The 14,236-nt window shown below is 39.9% G+C and overlaps 1 protein-coding gene across 3 annotated transcripts; it reads left to right on the top strand.

Moving 5' to 3' along the window:
* Positions 1-453: 453 nt before the first annotated feature.
* RFC3 (replication factor C subunit 3) lies at positions 454-13,054 on the top strand. 3 transcript variants are annotated; one of them, XM_005501495.4, is made up of 9 exons: positions 454-664; positions 1,710-1,847; positions 2,974-3,041; positions 5,838-5,935; positions 7,469-7,650; positions 7,890-8,026; positions 8,152-8,250; positions 9,263-9,332; positions 12,066-13,054. In XM_005501495.4, exons 1-9 carry the CDS (start codon positions 578-580, stop codon positions 12,255-12,257), a joined length of 1,071 nt encoding a protein of 356 aa, XP_005501552.3. In that variant the 5' UTR covers positions 454-577; the 3' UTR covers positions 12,258-13,054. The 3 variants fall into 3 exon arrangements, with proteins under 3 accessions (XP_005501552.3, XP_064907723.1, XP_064907715.1); XM_065051651.1 differs by lacking the exon at positions 454-664 and adding an exon at positions 736-1,017; XM_065051643.1 differs by lacking the exon at positions 454-664 and adding an exon at positions 1,065-1,130.
* The last annotated feature ends 1,182 nt before the right edge of the window (positions 13,055-14,236 follow it).

Genomic DNA, 14,236 nt, shown 5'->3' on the forward strand with positions numbered 1-14,236 from the left:
CCCCGTGCCTTCCCCTGGCCCTGTCACGGCAGGTCAGCCCCACCGCTCACACCCCTGCCACCGCCACTTGCATTGTATGTCTGCGCACGATTAGTAAAAATAACGATTCTTCCACAAGTGGCGAGATCTCCGCTGTCTCACAGCGGGCAGCAGCGGTGCCGCTGGCACTGCCGGGCCTGTGTTACCCGTTCCTGCGAGCGCGGCCCCGCGCCATAGCGGGTTCACCGGCCGCGCCCCCAGCAACGCAAGGCCCGGCCGTGACCCGTCAGTCACCGCAGCGGCAGCCGCGGCCTCCGGCTTCATGCACAAAACCTGCCAGGCCTCGGCGGGAAAAACCCTGACCTGGGAGGGGGAAACAACCCAAAGCTGGCGGGAGACCACGCCGGGCTGGGGGGTGCCAGGCTGAGGGGCGCCCGTCCCTGTGCACCCGGGGGCGCTGCGGGGGCGGGGCCCCCCCGCGCTTCCGCTCCCTCCGCGGACGTCGCTGAGTCTTGCCCCTCGGCGGCCGCCGTATCGGGCGCTCCTCCCGCTTCTCCGGGCCGGGGCTGCGGCGGGCGGCGCGCGCTTTTCAACCGCCATGAGCCTGTGGGTGGACAAGCACCGGCCCGGCTCCCTGGGCCGCCTGGACTATCACCGCGAGCAGGCGGCTCAGCTCCGCAACCTGGTGAGGGCGCGCCCGGGCCCGCTCTGCGGCGCTCGGTGGCCTCCCTGGCGTGTTTTGCCCGCTGTCGCCACGGTCTCGTGGCGGCCCCGCCGCTGGGCCTCGTAGCGGGGATCCTCCGCTGTCCCTCGGTGCAGGCCCACGCCTTGCCGGTGGGAGGGCGGTCGGTCAGCGGCGTCGTGCCCCGCTCGGGACTGTGGCCATGACGCTGAGGAAAAGGCTGCGAGGAAATGAGTGGCTTGACTTTTTCTGGAGTGATGTGTGTCTGTGCTCCCTGCTGGTTTTAGCCCAGAGTGATAAGTGTCTCTGAGGACAGGGCTTATCTTAGTTACTTAAAGTTAGCTCAAGTTTTTAAGGTGGGAATAAAAGTCAGGACTCTGTGACTTTTTGGATGTTAAAGGACAGCTTCCCCTGCCACATGTGCTGGCTTCGCTACACCACTGGATTCGTTCACTCCCTCAGTGTTTCTGTATGACCGTTATATCCAGCTAATGTAAATTCTGACTGTGGGGTTTGGTCAGATGTTCTCCAGCTCATGCTTTTTAACTTTTCAAGAAACAAACTCCTAGCTTCGTTTAAATACAGGGTATTTGTTACTCATTTGCTTGTATTCAAGGCTTGGAAATGAAACAACAAAGTAATTGTGTATATAAATATACATATAATAACTGTATGTGTATATATCTGCTTTAAACTTTGTTTTAATCTTTTTTTACTGTGCATTTATTGCAGCAGTTACTCTAGAAGCCCAGGGAAGGATTTACATGTTGGAGTGTTGTTTTTTTGTTTGGTTGGGATTGGATTTGGGTTTTGTTTGTTTTTTTAGAGGTGTTTGGAGTTAAATGAGTTACTTACAGTTTTCAGAAAAATATGGCATTCTATAGGAAATATCGCTGCAGGAAAGGAATTCAGCAGTTCTAATTCTAGGTATTAAGTTGTGGCTGAGCCGGAAAAGTAATTTCATGGAAACATGGTTGAGAATGGAAGGATGAATACTCTCTTAGAAGGAAAATATCATAGCTAAATGATCTTGTTGCTTTGTGTTCAGGTACAGTGTGGTGACTTCCCTCATCTCTTGGTGTATGGACCATCAGGAGCTGGAAAAAAGACAAGAATAATGTGTTTGTTGAGGGAATTATATGGTGCAGGAGTGGAAAAACTGAGGATTGAGCATCAGACTATAACGGTAAAAAAATAAATCCCTCATCTGCTGTGAAATAATGTGGATATTTATCTACTGATGTATTTCTGTTGTGAGGCCTTTGTATTTATTTGAGATTTAATTTTTTTTAACTTAGTATCTTCAAATTCTTTTATGTAATTAATCAAAGTAGTTTGGTTACGTGAACAAATACTTTTGCTAGATATTAATGTTCCTTAGGATGAGAGGATGTGGGGTTTTTGTTTTTTTTTTTCCTGTGGCTGTTTGGTTTTTGTGGTGTGGGTTTTTTTTTTTTTGTTTTTTTTTTTTTTTTTTTTTACATGTCAGTTTGGACAGTAACAAGATAGGTTCTTGACTAGATATAATTCACTTAATTTTTCTATAAAAATAACCCTTATTTTAAAAATTATTAGCAGTGCTTTTTTTTGCATATACATGCAAGTTTTAACTTATTTTCTCATGACAATTTCAGCATTAGCGAAAGAATTTAAACTGATTTTTTTATCTGCCTTGGTCTTAGGTATTTGTTTTATTATTGAAAGGTTATAGTATTATCCATTCAAAATTCTTGTTGTGGAAAGCTTAACCAGCAAGATGTTATCAAGCTTTATTGATAAGTAGGTTATTTAATGCTTGTTTTTTAGTTCTCAGTAGCAGAACAAATATAGTACTTGGACTGAGTGATAGAAATATAGGATATATTTAACTGTTCAGACCCAAATTCGATGGTGATATAAATACTAGTGTTTTCTTTAAACAAAGTATAGACTTGAAGTCCTTTGCCAAAAGAAGTAAACAGCCTTTTTCAGATTTGTCCAGAGGTTTTCCATCCAAAATTTATATTTGGAGGGATGAAGTATCACTTATCTTGAATGGCCTATTCCAGTAGCAAGCTTTTTTGTTACTAAACTCAGTAACTGGACTATTCAGCAATATGCAGTATGTGTTGCTATAATAATTATTACTGTTATTCTACAGACTGGATGATGTGTCTTTTTGTTCTTTGGCGGTGGGGTTGGGGGAGTAGAAGTTCTCTGACCTCTGAGACTTTGGGTTTGCCTTTGGCCTTACTGGTTGTAACCTTTAAGATAATTTTTTGCATCAGATTTTTAGAACACTCTAAAATTTAGTATGCTTACTTTCTACATAGGCACCTTCTAAGAAGAAAATTGAAATTAGCACCATTGCAAGCAATTATCATCTTGAAGTTAACCCAAGGTAAGTGTACGGTAAAAATGTACCACTTCAGATATAAGCCACTGGTCATATTTTAAGTGGTTTCAACCGGGATATATAAGGGCCTGATTGCCTAATTTATTGCCTGAGCAAATTAGATATTGTTTTATGGGTTTGGACTTCAAATGGGTGCAGAGCGAGGATTTTTTAGTGAACAACTCTAAATGAACAAAAACTTGGATTGCTGTATACTAAAGACAGTAATGTGGTGCTTCACTAGCCACATAGGCATGCTGCTGTTGAGGGCTGGGTTACAGAAACAATTCTGGATTCAAAGGCTCAGCCATTTAAGTTGAAATGGAGAGCTTTTGTTGGAACCAACACCCATGTATTGTTAGTTCCCACACAAAGACAAAAATAAAGTTATTTGAAAGTCAGCAAGGTTTACCCAGTAACTCTTAAAATTGTTTAGAGCACGGGAAAGAACCTCACCATAAAATACTGGGAATTCTGTCATGAGTGAGGTCAGATGTTGATTTAAGCGACAGTAGCTATAATGGTGTACTGTATGTCTTCTGTGACAGTTGTGAAATTGCTGGTAATATTTCACTGACCCAAACTAAATACCTTGTATTTACCTGAAACTCTTTAATGTTGCTTTAAATCACATAACAGTAAATGTTGTGCATGGGGAGGCTTTGGTTGTGTTGGCTTTGTTGTTTGGGTTGCAATTATAAGAAAATGTGTATCCTGAAGTAACTTCTAGCTTTGTGCTTATTGTTAAACCTTCTCTCATGTTGCTCTGCGTTTTAGAAGGTATTCTCATGTGGCATGTCTCCTTTAAAAGCTTGTTCTGCAGCTAATCTCTGTGTATTGATTAGTGAATATCTGCTGGTATTCTATTATGAACCCAAATAATTAAAATCGAGACTTTTACTTGTAATTAACTGTTTGAACATGTCATTTTGGTGATATAAAATGTATGACCCTTCCATCCTCTGCTCTGATAGCCTAGTACTACTAATACTTCTTCTGTTATTCTCCATAGAGTAGAGTACTTTTAGACTGAAACATATAAAATAATTATATTTTACTTTAAATATAAAAATCTTGGAAGTGTAGAAATGCTAAATTGGTTATTGCATGTAATGGTAGTGCTGAGTTTTGATTAAGAGTTAATGTACTGATTTATAGGCATTAAGTGATCAAGTGTCATGTTTATGTCTGACCAGACAGTGAATCTGCATGTGCTGTGCTATAATCTGTGAAGTTTTATTGAATTATAATACTGTGAAATCATGTCGTGCATCTTGAGTAACATGGAACATGATAAATGGCAAACAAGGAAAGGAAATTAACTTGTGAGAGGTACTCTGTAGACATTGAATTTATTATGGAACTTTATTATATAGATCTGTTATTTTTCCTCCAAAAGGAGGTTATTGTCTGAATTCCAAAGCGCTGCCTGCTGGTCACTGGACTTGTTTGTTTAGATGCTTTAAAATGGGTTCTCCTGAGTAAGCGGGTACTGAAAGAATAAGGATCAATAAAAACTAGTTCTGTGGTAACTGCCCTTGTTCTTTGTTTTCCTGGAATGTTTGGTATGGTCACATAATATCAAGGCTAATTTTCACCATGAAATTTTATAACTCTGAGTTTTCTGTTACTGCAGAGAATAATTTATCTTTAAGTATTGGGAAATTATTTTAATCGCTTTCCATTTCCAAAACCTGTCTACTTAATAAGTAGAACCATCCTGTTTCTTTTTGCCTTGTTTTTTTTTTTTTTTCTTCTTGTGCTGTAATCAATGGTCTGCTCCCTTGCTGAAGGACAGATCTCCGCAGTTAAGTCAGCGTAGCCTATTGGGCAAATTGTTATTTAATGCTGTTGAGCTAATACGCTTCTGTCTATTCTGCTGTCTTCTCCTTGGCAAGAATGGGAACGGTCTGGTTGAGTGGTGACTAGAACAGGACAGACAAATGCTTTTTCATTTGCTTGCCAGTAAAACTTTGCAGAGCTACTGCTGCCCTGTGAAAGCAATAGTTGGAGGAATGCTAAATAGTGTGAGATTTTTTTCCTCTTTTTATTTGCTTTTTCAGTAGTCCGGTTTGCAAGTCAGTCCCCAGTGGATGTCAAATGTGGGACAAACTGGTTAAGCTGCTACCCTGGGGACTGAGAAGGCTGTGCAGTGCTGCTCTAGTGGGTAGTGAGGAGAAGAGGTGGAAGGAGATATAGTATTTCCCCATGTTTTCCTTCCTTCTGAGAGGAGAAGAGCTAACCATCTGTGCTGTAATAGTATCTCAGTTTTAATCTTTTACTGGTAAATCTTCAACTTCATTGGGTCTGCTGTCTGAGTTTACACTAAGTGTGTAGGTTGTTTGCGTGTTCACAGCATGACATATAATTTTCGGAGGGGAAAAATGTTTACATCAATCCTTTGAGTCAGGCATCCTATAATATTATATATATATTATATATAATTTTTCTTCCCATAATGGGTAAAAATGTTCACATTGTGTGTCTTTGCCCAGATCATAGGTAACAGAAAAATAAGTTCTTTTTTACTGAATTAATAAAATATTTGCCAAGGGTTTTACTACTTCCCAATACACTGTAACTAGTCCAGCTGTGCCTGTCTAAGCTCTGGGTTGTTTTTATTATTGGCAAGGTAATTTTCAACAACGTAATGTGTGTTGAGCTTAATTCTAACCCCAACAGCTTCTGAATTCTATTGGCAGCCTTGCTCAGTTAGTTGACCAAGGGGCTGCTTAGGATAATGTATTTTATATGCAATATAAAGTTGTTTTAAACTAAGTTTTGTTCAAACTCCTGGTACAGTGATGCAGGAAACAATGACCGTGTAGTAATTCAGGAACTCTTGAAGACAGTAGCACAATCCCAACAGCTTGAGACAAGTACTCAAAGAGATTTTAAAGGTGAGTAAAACCAGTTAAAACCAGTCAAAGTACTTTTAAAACTTGTTTTTCAGATATCGCAGCTGGACTGCTTGGTTTGTACCTGTGTATTGTATGAAGGCACATGAACCTTTCCCAAATTAAACACTGTGGAAATATCTTGAGTGGTTAAATACTCAGTATGAGGTTGTCTCTTGTGTTGGTTTCTTAGGAGAACAGGGTGTAGTTGAACGGCTGTGGCTGGGCAGAGGGAGCTGGGATTCCTGCTGCCATTTTCCCAAGTCTGCTATTGAAATGCAGTGTAACTTAGTTTATTGATCTACAATAGTAGTTGAGTTATGAGCTACTGAAGCTTAAATTTGAGTTAAGGGGCTGGATAACCATACGACACATGGTGCTGTTTAAGTTAGGTGTTAGCAGCTTATTTGTAGAGTTTTGGGGGATGAGTTATCTTAGGCAGAATGTTAAGAAGTATTTTATCCACAGTGTACTGAAGGACACTGGGTAAGAAAACTGAAAAAGGCTTTCATTGAGTTTCCAAGGCACATGTTGCTATAACTGGTATATTTTTCCTCCTCATTACTAAATGGAAAGCCAAATCAGAACTATGTAACAAGAGACTGAAGGAGAGAGGAAATCTTGACAGATAGAGTAGAGCAGAAATTAGTTGAAAATTGTCATGGATTTAGTACTTTGTCTTGTTTTCCTCACTATTCTCAGGAAATACTGTATTTCATGTAAGCTGCTAGACACTGGCTCTATCAGTTATTGATATATATCTATTCTTACAGCTGCAGTCATACTATGTGCCTCAAGGTATCTGGTAAGCTGCCTTTTCTCCTGAGGCTGCGTATATAACCAGAAGAGAAATCAGAGAGGAATAATGGGCTGACTTGTTCCTGCAGGCTGTTCTCACTGGGCCATTCAGAGTACTGAAATGAGCCATCTGTGAGTTGGCTATGGAGGAACCTGCAGAAGGTAGCTGGTCAGGTTGGCTGCTTCATATTGAGTGTTTCCTGATTGTTCTGAAGCATTTTTGAAATACATTTAATATATATTTATTTTTTTGTCTTTAAAAGACCATGGAAAGGTGCTGCAGCTACAATAACAAGGCAGCTTTCTATTTAGCTATTGGCTTTTAAATATAAAATGTATTGAGGGGAGTCTTCAAGAAGTTTTTTGCTATGTCCTTATGCTAAAAATTCTTTTGAATTTCTTACTTAAAAATTTCTTTAAATAGTTACCATACGATTATAATTATAAAAATCAAAGCTTCTGCACCTACCTGGATTGTTTCTTGGCACTGAAGTGTTGCGGGCTCTGAAAAAAATTGGCATTCCAGGATATGAATATGGGGTGTGAAGGAGCAGAAGATGATAGAGTCAGAAAGTATGCCGGTCGTTTTAATGTTTATTTTCCTGCCTGTGGAACCATGATGCCTCTTGCTGTTTGTGTCATTTATTTTGGTGTTATCCCTTGTATGTCAAAGTAGTCATTTGCTTAGGAAGATTTGATATTAATAAAAAAATCCCACTATTTTTAATCCTTTTTCAGTGGTGCTGTTAACAGAAGTCGACAAACTCACTAAAGATGCTCAGCATGCTTTGCGGAGAACGATGGAGAAGTACATGGCAACTTGCAGATTGATCCTGTGCTGCAACTCCATGTCAAAAATTATAGGACCTATTCAAAGCAGATGCCTGGCTGTACGAGTGCCTGCTCCCAGCATTGAAGATGTATGTTAAAACACAAGCAAAAATAAGTTATTTAAAACTTCTTACTTGATACATTCTTGCTGTGGACTTATGAAATATTTTACTTCCACAGAGTGACCTAGTTATTTGTGGGGGGTGACTTGTCAAGTGTGTCTTATGGAAGACTGATCCATCTCTGGTCCAGAAATGTTTCAAACAGGAGAATCTGTAGGTGCCATACTGTTTGCTCAGTGTTGCACTCCCTGCTGATTTCCTTCTAGATCTGCCATGTCTTGTCCAGTGTGTGTAAGAAAGAAGGCCTGACGCTTCCTCAGGAACTGGCTCAAAGGCTTGCAGAGAAATCTGGCAGGAATCTTCGGAAAGCACTGCTTATGTGTGAATCCTGCAGAGTACAACAGTAAGTCACTGCGAAAGATGAATGTAAATTATACTCTCACACATGCATGAGCTTACTTCTGAGGCCTTGTTAGAATAGGTGACAGTTTGTTTTGATTTTAGTTTTGTTTAAATATTATTATGTAGGTATCCTTTTACTGCTGATCAAGACATTCCTGAGATGGACTGGGAAGTTTATTTGCGAGAGACTGCAAATGCTATTGTTGGTCAACAGTCACCACAAAGGTAGGTGAATACACTTGCTTGCAGCTATAAACTATGTTTTTGGTGTACTCTCAAACCTAAAAAAAAGTTTTATTTAAAAATATGGCAACTTTAGTTATATACAATTTTCTGGCATTTCTATTGGAGATGATACTTGCAGCCAGAGGAAATGAGCTTTAAAATTTATTAGAGGAGGCTGAATGAGCTTCATGAATTGAAACAATTGTTGGTTTTCTCCATTGAAGCTTTGTAATCAAAAGGGAGCATGAGCTTAGTTGCATGTGGGGTTTTTTTTTGAGGGGGTGTTAATTTTATTTAAGGCTTCTGTTTCACCATCTTTAGCATAACACACCTTTGTTTTAAGCACATTAGGAGATGCCCTCTTCATCCATCTCAGTGTCATATAACATCCTGATCCTTCTACTCTGTTCCATATATTACATGAGATGTCACTTGAATTCTTGTATTTAATTTAAATGCTTGTAGCCTCTGACCTGCTGATATCACAAGTTGAGGACTGATAACTGTGTCACCTAATCATCTCACCCCTTCTTGTAAACAATGAAGAACAGAAAACCAGCATAAGCGACTTTTGTGGCTCTAATTAATTTTGTGGTGTCTTCTCACTAATCTTAAGCATGAATAATAATTTAGATATGAAGAGGAATTAAAGGGAGACAAGCCTGAGACGAATCCCAATAGCCTTGTAGCTTCTAGATGAACTGGGGCCATTGTAACTAGAGTACATGTAACTTATCTTCTTATCTTACTGTTTTGAATAAGAGGTGATATGTAGCATTTCAACTGAAATTGACTTGTGCAATGCTCTTAGGTTTTGTGTGTTATTTTCAACCCAAAACCTAAAAAGAACTTTGCTATCCTTGATTATTTTTTCTTTCTTTTCTCCTTTTTTCCTTCCTTTTTTTTTTTTTTTTTTTTTTTTTTAACCCTGCATGATATTTCAGAAACAGTGAAAACACATAAGTGTGCTTTGGGGACACACTTATCATATTTTGTGGTGTTTTTCCAACAGGCTTTTAGAGGTCCGTGGACGGCTTTATGAGCTCCTGACACACTGCATTCCTCCTGAGGTTATAATGAAGGTAATTCAGCTATCTAGCTCTTCATGTGTTACAGATATTTACACTATGACAGTCTCGAGTTAAAACAAACAAATAAAATCCACAAATTATCCAAATATTGTTGAAAAGCTTTGTGCTTTCCAAATAGACAAGAGTGACCAAAAGACACTTTTCTCTTGATAGTCCAGGTTATCGCTCTGAAACAGTAATTAAATACCTTGTACCTGCAAACACTGATATATAACATTCACTTCTCATGATCCTCAGTTGGTACACTAGACTGTCTAGTTAGGTTCATGCCTAAGTATATTTAAGCATGAGGGTTCAAATTTGTGTGGATTTTTGGGGCAGGAAGATTGTGTTCTCTAATCAGGAAAATGTGAATGTATAGTTCATTTTTGTTGCAGGCTTCCTTCTTCACACCTCTGTTGGCTGCTTTTACTCTAACTTGTTCTGTCTGCATCATAGCTGAGTATCACAGAATCACAGTGTTAGGGATTGGAAGGGACCACAATCCCCCCACCGGAGCAGGAACACCCAGATGAGGTTACACAGGAATGTGTCCAGGTGGGTTTGAATGTCTCCAGAGTAGGAGACTCCACAACCTCCCTGGGCAGCCTGTTCCAGTAATCAGTCACCCTCACTGTGAAGAAGTTTCCTCTCATATTGAAGTGGAACCTCCTGTGTTCCAGTTTTTACCCATTGTCTTTTTGTCCTATCATGGGTTGTCACTGAGAAGAGCCTGGCTCCATCCTCGTGACACTCACCCTTTACATATTTATAAACATTAATTAGATCGCCCCTCAGTCTCCTCTTATCCAAGCTAAAGAGACCCAGCTCCCTCAGCCTTTCCTCATAACGGAGATGCTCCACTCTCTTCATCATCTTTGTTGCTCTGCACTGGACTCTTTCTAGCAGTTCCCTGTTCTTCTTGAACTGAGAGGCCCAGAACTGGACACAATATTCCAGGTGTGGTCTCACCAAGGCAGAGTAGAGGGGAAGGAGAAGCTCTCTTGACCTGTTAACCACCCCCCTTCTAATATACCCCAGGATGCCATTGGCCTTCCTGGCCACAAGGGCACAGTGCTGGCTCATGGTCATCCTGTTGTCCACCAGGACCCCCAGGTCCCTTTCCCCTACACTGCTTTCTAACAGGTCATTCCCCAACTTATACTGGAATCTGGGGTTGTTCCTCCCCAGATGCAAGACTACACTTTCCCTTGTTCTATTGCATTAAGTTTTTCCCTCCCCAACTCTCCAGCCTGTCCAGGTCCCGCTGGATGGCAGCACAGCCTTCTGGCATGTCAGCCACACCTCCCAGCTTCGTGTCATCAGCAAACTTGCTGACAGGGCACTCTATTCCCTCATCCAAGTCATTGATGAATATATTGAATAATATCGGCCCCAGTGCTGACCCCTGAGGGACTCCACTAGATACAGGCCTCCAACTAGACTCTGCCCCACTGATCACAACTCTCTGGCTTCTTTCCTTCAACCAGTTCACAGTCCACCTCACTACTTGATCATCCAGACCACACTCCCTCAGTTTAGCTGTAAGGATGCTGTGGGAGACTGTGTCAAATGTGTGTAAACACAAAGGAGGACATGCTTTGTGTTCCTGAAGACTTCTCAGGCCAGTTTTTGTATTGAAGCATAGACGTATTTTATGGGCTAATTTTGATACGATTTGTTTTGTTGTTATAAGTTCAGTATTTGCTGTGTCCTAGTGGAGAGGTTTGCTGAAGGATGCTGGACCAGCAAGCCTCTTCAAAGACAGAAGTCATCTTGGGCGGAAAAAACACAAATGGGATGTGCGTGTTTTTATTCTAGGCAGGATGAATAGATGCTCAAGTAAATTAGAGCAGAACAGAGATTAAACCTTTTTCTAACTTGCCCTAGGTGGACCTGACCATCAGGCATAATTACAAGATAATAAATTTATTTTCACATTAACTGATTTCTGCTGTCTGACAGTTTTGGTACTTAGATGTTTCTTTAACTGTGTTTTCTTATGGTGGGTTAGTGGATCCAGCATTGCTGTATTCGAGGAATGTTGTCGGGCCAATGATGGATGTTTTCTACCCACTCCTTGTTCATAAACTTTATATGGTCTAGAAATGCTTCTTGCTTAATCCTGACCATTTTAACAGAGGTGGATTCACAATGATGTTATTGTTATCTCTGATCTAAAATAATGCATTTTTGCTTTTTGTAATGACTGAAGTATTGTCATAATTTAATCTTGTGTGTGTCTGCACATACATATGTAAATAAGCAGATATAATTAAATTTAAAATAAGCTCTTTACCTGTTATTTATTAATGTTTTTTCTCTTTGTGCTTGATGCTGTTGAGATAGGAAGTGATTTTAATACACTTGCTATCTTGGTAAAAATTCTCCCCAGGGCCATGTGCCTGCATGCAGTAGAGGTTATAGTGTTTGGAGATTAGGTTATTTTATTTTCTTTATTAAGGCATAAGTAGTTCCAATATATGATTTTTCCCATCTAAGCACATAATAGGCAACCTCTATTTTGACATGAGAAATTTATCTTGAAAGAAAGTTCTGAGGAGACATGGTTCCATGAATCTAGTTTGGTCAAACAGGTGATGTAGTGATTCTTGAATGTCTTTTCTGTTGCATTAGTGAGTGAATTATTGGTCATAGCTTGGCTATTTTCAGAGAAATGAGATTATCCTCTTAACAAAAATGTATATAATTTTTCAAATTCTGTCCTGTTTTTTTCTATTTTAGGGCCTCCTGATAGAACTCCTAAATAACTGTGATGGGCAACTGAAAGGAGAAGTAGCACAGATGGCGGCCTTCTACGAACACCGCCTGCAACTGGGCAGCAAAGCCATTTATCATCTGGAAGCATTTGTTGCCAAGTTTATGGCAATTTACAAGAAGTTTATGGAGGATGGACTAGATGACATGATGTTCTAACTCTGATGCCCAAAGTCATACACAAAATGTTGTGTCATGATGCCAGTTATTTTGCAAATGTTGTCATCTTGTCCATGCTTGATTGTATGTGTGTCTAGTCCATAGTATAATATTTTATTTTGCTATTAATATAAAACACAGTGAGCTAAAGAACAATAGTTGTTCCCTTTTAGAAACCAGATGGATTGTTTGACAGCCACAAATCCTTCTTTAGCTCCCTACGAAATACATTAGGTTTTCACAAATACAAGTGGCCTTGGAAGGTGTAGGAGATCGTAGTTGCTTTGCAGCATTTTTAAGCTGGCATTAAGAAGAAAGAACATGGGTGCTGCATGCTTGCTTTCTGATTGTTTATGGGCAAGGCTGTAAGATATTTTTCCATATTATAGTATGCTCTGCCTACTGATTTGTGTATCTCACTGTTTTTTCAGGCTGCTTTTATTTTAGCCACACTGTTTTCTGTGGTGTGTTGATGCAGAATGTTTTCTGATTCTTGTCTTAAGCAGTTGCAATGAAATTGTGGATAAGCAATACTTTTGTGTTGCTTGTAAATCAGTTAGTTTGACAACACGGAACATTTTGTTCAGAAGGGATATACCTATATTAAAGCAAGTCCACTTGCTGTCTGACACTTTCAGGTTCACCTCAGCATATGTAATGCTGTTCAGATTATTCCTTTATCTTTGGTTTAACCAAGGGTAAGGTTTCAACTTTTAACAGATATTCTTTCACCTCTTAAATTGATATGTGATGTTTTTTAAAATGGCAAAATAAATTGTAGAAATATGAACAACAAATGAAATGCTGATTTAGAGTTTTTACACTGTCTGTGCCTTCCTGGGTATGTGTGTTCATTTGCTTTTGGAAAAACAAACAAAACCCACATACAACCCAAAATAATAACAAAGCAACCACCACCACCTTTGCCACTTTATGCTGTAAATCTTTCAAGTGTTATGTCTATGTACTATGGTATCCTAAAAATGACTGAATTTGTGCCCTTTGTTACTTCACTCTGCTAATTTAGGCTATTACTAGATAGTGTTTCCCATCCCTCTGTGCTTTATTTTTACTTTTTATTAGCAACAAAGGGTTTAGCGTTTGGGAATTGTTGTATCGCAGAGAGTTGTGCATAATGGCAGGTTTTGGAAGCTAGGGCCCTCCCTCTAGTAATTGAAAAAGAAAGAACCTCACTAGTTATTACTGAGTCTGTCATCCCCTTTAAAAGGTACCAACGCCAGCATTACTCCTTAAAGAGGTAGTTTCACTGCTGTTCTCAGGAACTCGACCATCCCATGTGTGGTTGTTAATGCACAACTTACCTTCAGATTCATTCTCATGAAAGTGGTGTTGGCCAGTTTCATGCTCAGCTGGTCTCCTTAAAACTGAAGAAAGCTAGAAGACAGATTTTTTTTTTCTTCCATCTCCTCTTGTCACCCAAATCTACAGCACTTGCAGCTTGTCAGAGTGTGAGTGTCTTGACTGTCAGAGATCCTGGAAAACCACTAAATTAGTCGGTGATAGTAGAAGTTAATGTACAAAGCCATTACAAAGAAAAGTGCAGGAATGGTAGAGAAGGCATAATCAGTGCATGTAGAAATTGCCTGCTCTTTCAGGAGCCGAGTCTCACCTACTCATTTTTAAAAGCTGAACAAACTTTAACATTTGCCTACTACAAGTACAGGGTGTGACAAAGCTATAGTGTGAGTTCAAAGGATGGTGAAACACTTCCCCCTTCAAAAGAACCCAAAACAAACCCCAAACCAACCAAACAAAACCCCACAAACCAACCCCAAAAACTAATATAGGAGAAGAATATATATAGGGATTTATGAAATACAGTTAAAATACACAGTATTTATGTGGAAGGTGGGAAGGCAGGAGCTAGATTGTAGGTTTGTTGGCTGGAGGAGGCAGAGGAGCACAGGATCTCAGCAGCTTTGTCTAGGAGACTGAAGTGCCAACACAAAGCTCTCTGT

The sequence above is a fragment of the Columba livia genome, chromosome 1 (genome assembly GCF_036013475.1).
Source record: "Columba livia isolate bColLiv1 breed racing homer chromosome 1, bColLiv1.pat.W.v2, whole genome shotgun sequence".
NCBI classification, from domain to species: domain Eukaryota; kingdom Metazoa; phylum Chordata; class Aves; order Columbiformes; family Columbidae; genus Columba; species Columba livia.

What these genes read in the sequence shown, in the direction of transcription:
- RFC3 (XM_005501495.4), top strand. Translation starts at nt 578, where the DNA reads ATGAGCCTGTGGGTGGACAAGCACCGGCCCGGCTCCCTGGGCCGCCTG. An exon ending in CGGCTCAGCTCCGCAACCTG is followed by an intron (nt 665 to 1,709) that starts GTGAGGGCGCGC and finishes CTTTGTGTTCAG; the next exon opens with GTACAGTGTGGTGACTTCCC. An exon ending in TACTCAAAGAGATTTTAAAG is followed by an intron (nt 5,936 to 7,468) that starts GTGAGTAAAACC and finishes ATCCTTTTTCAG; the next exon opens with TGGTGCTGTTAACAGAAGTC.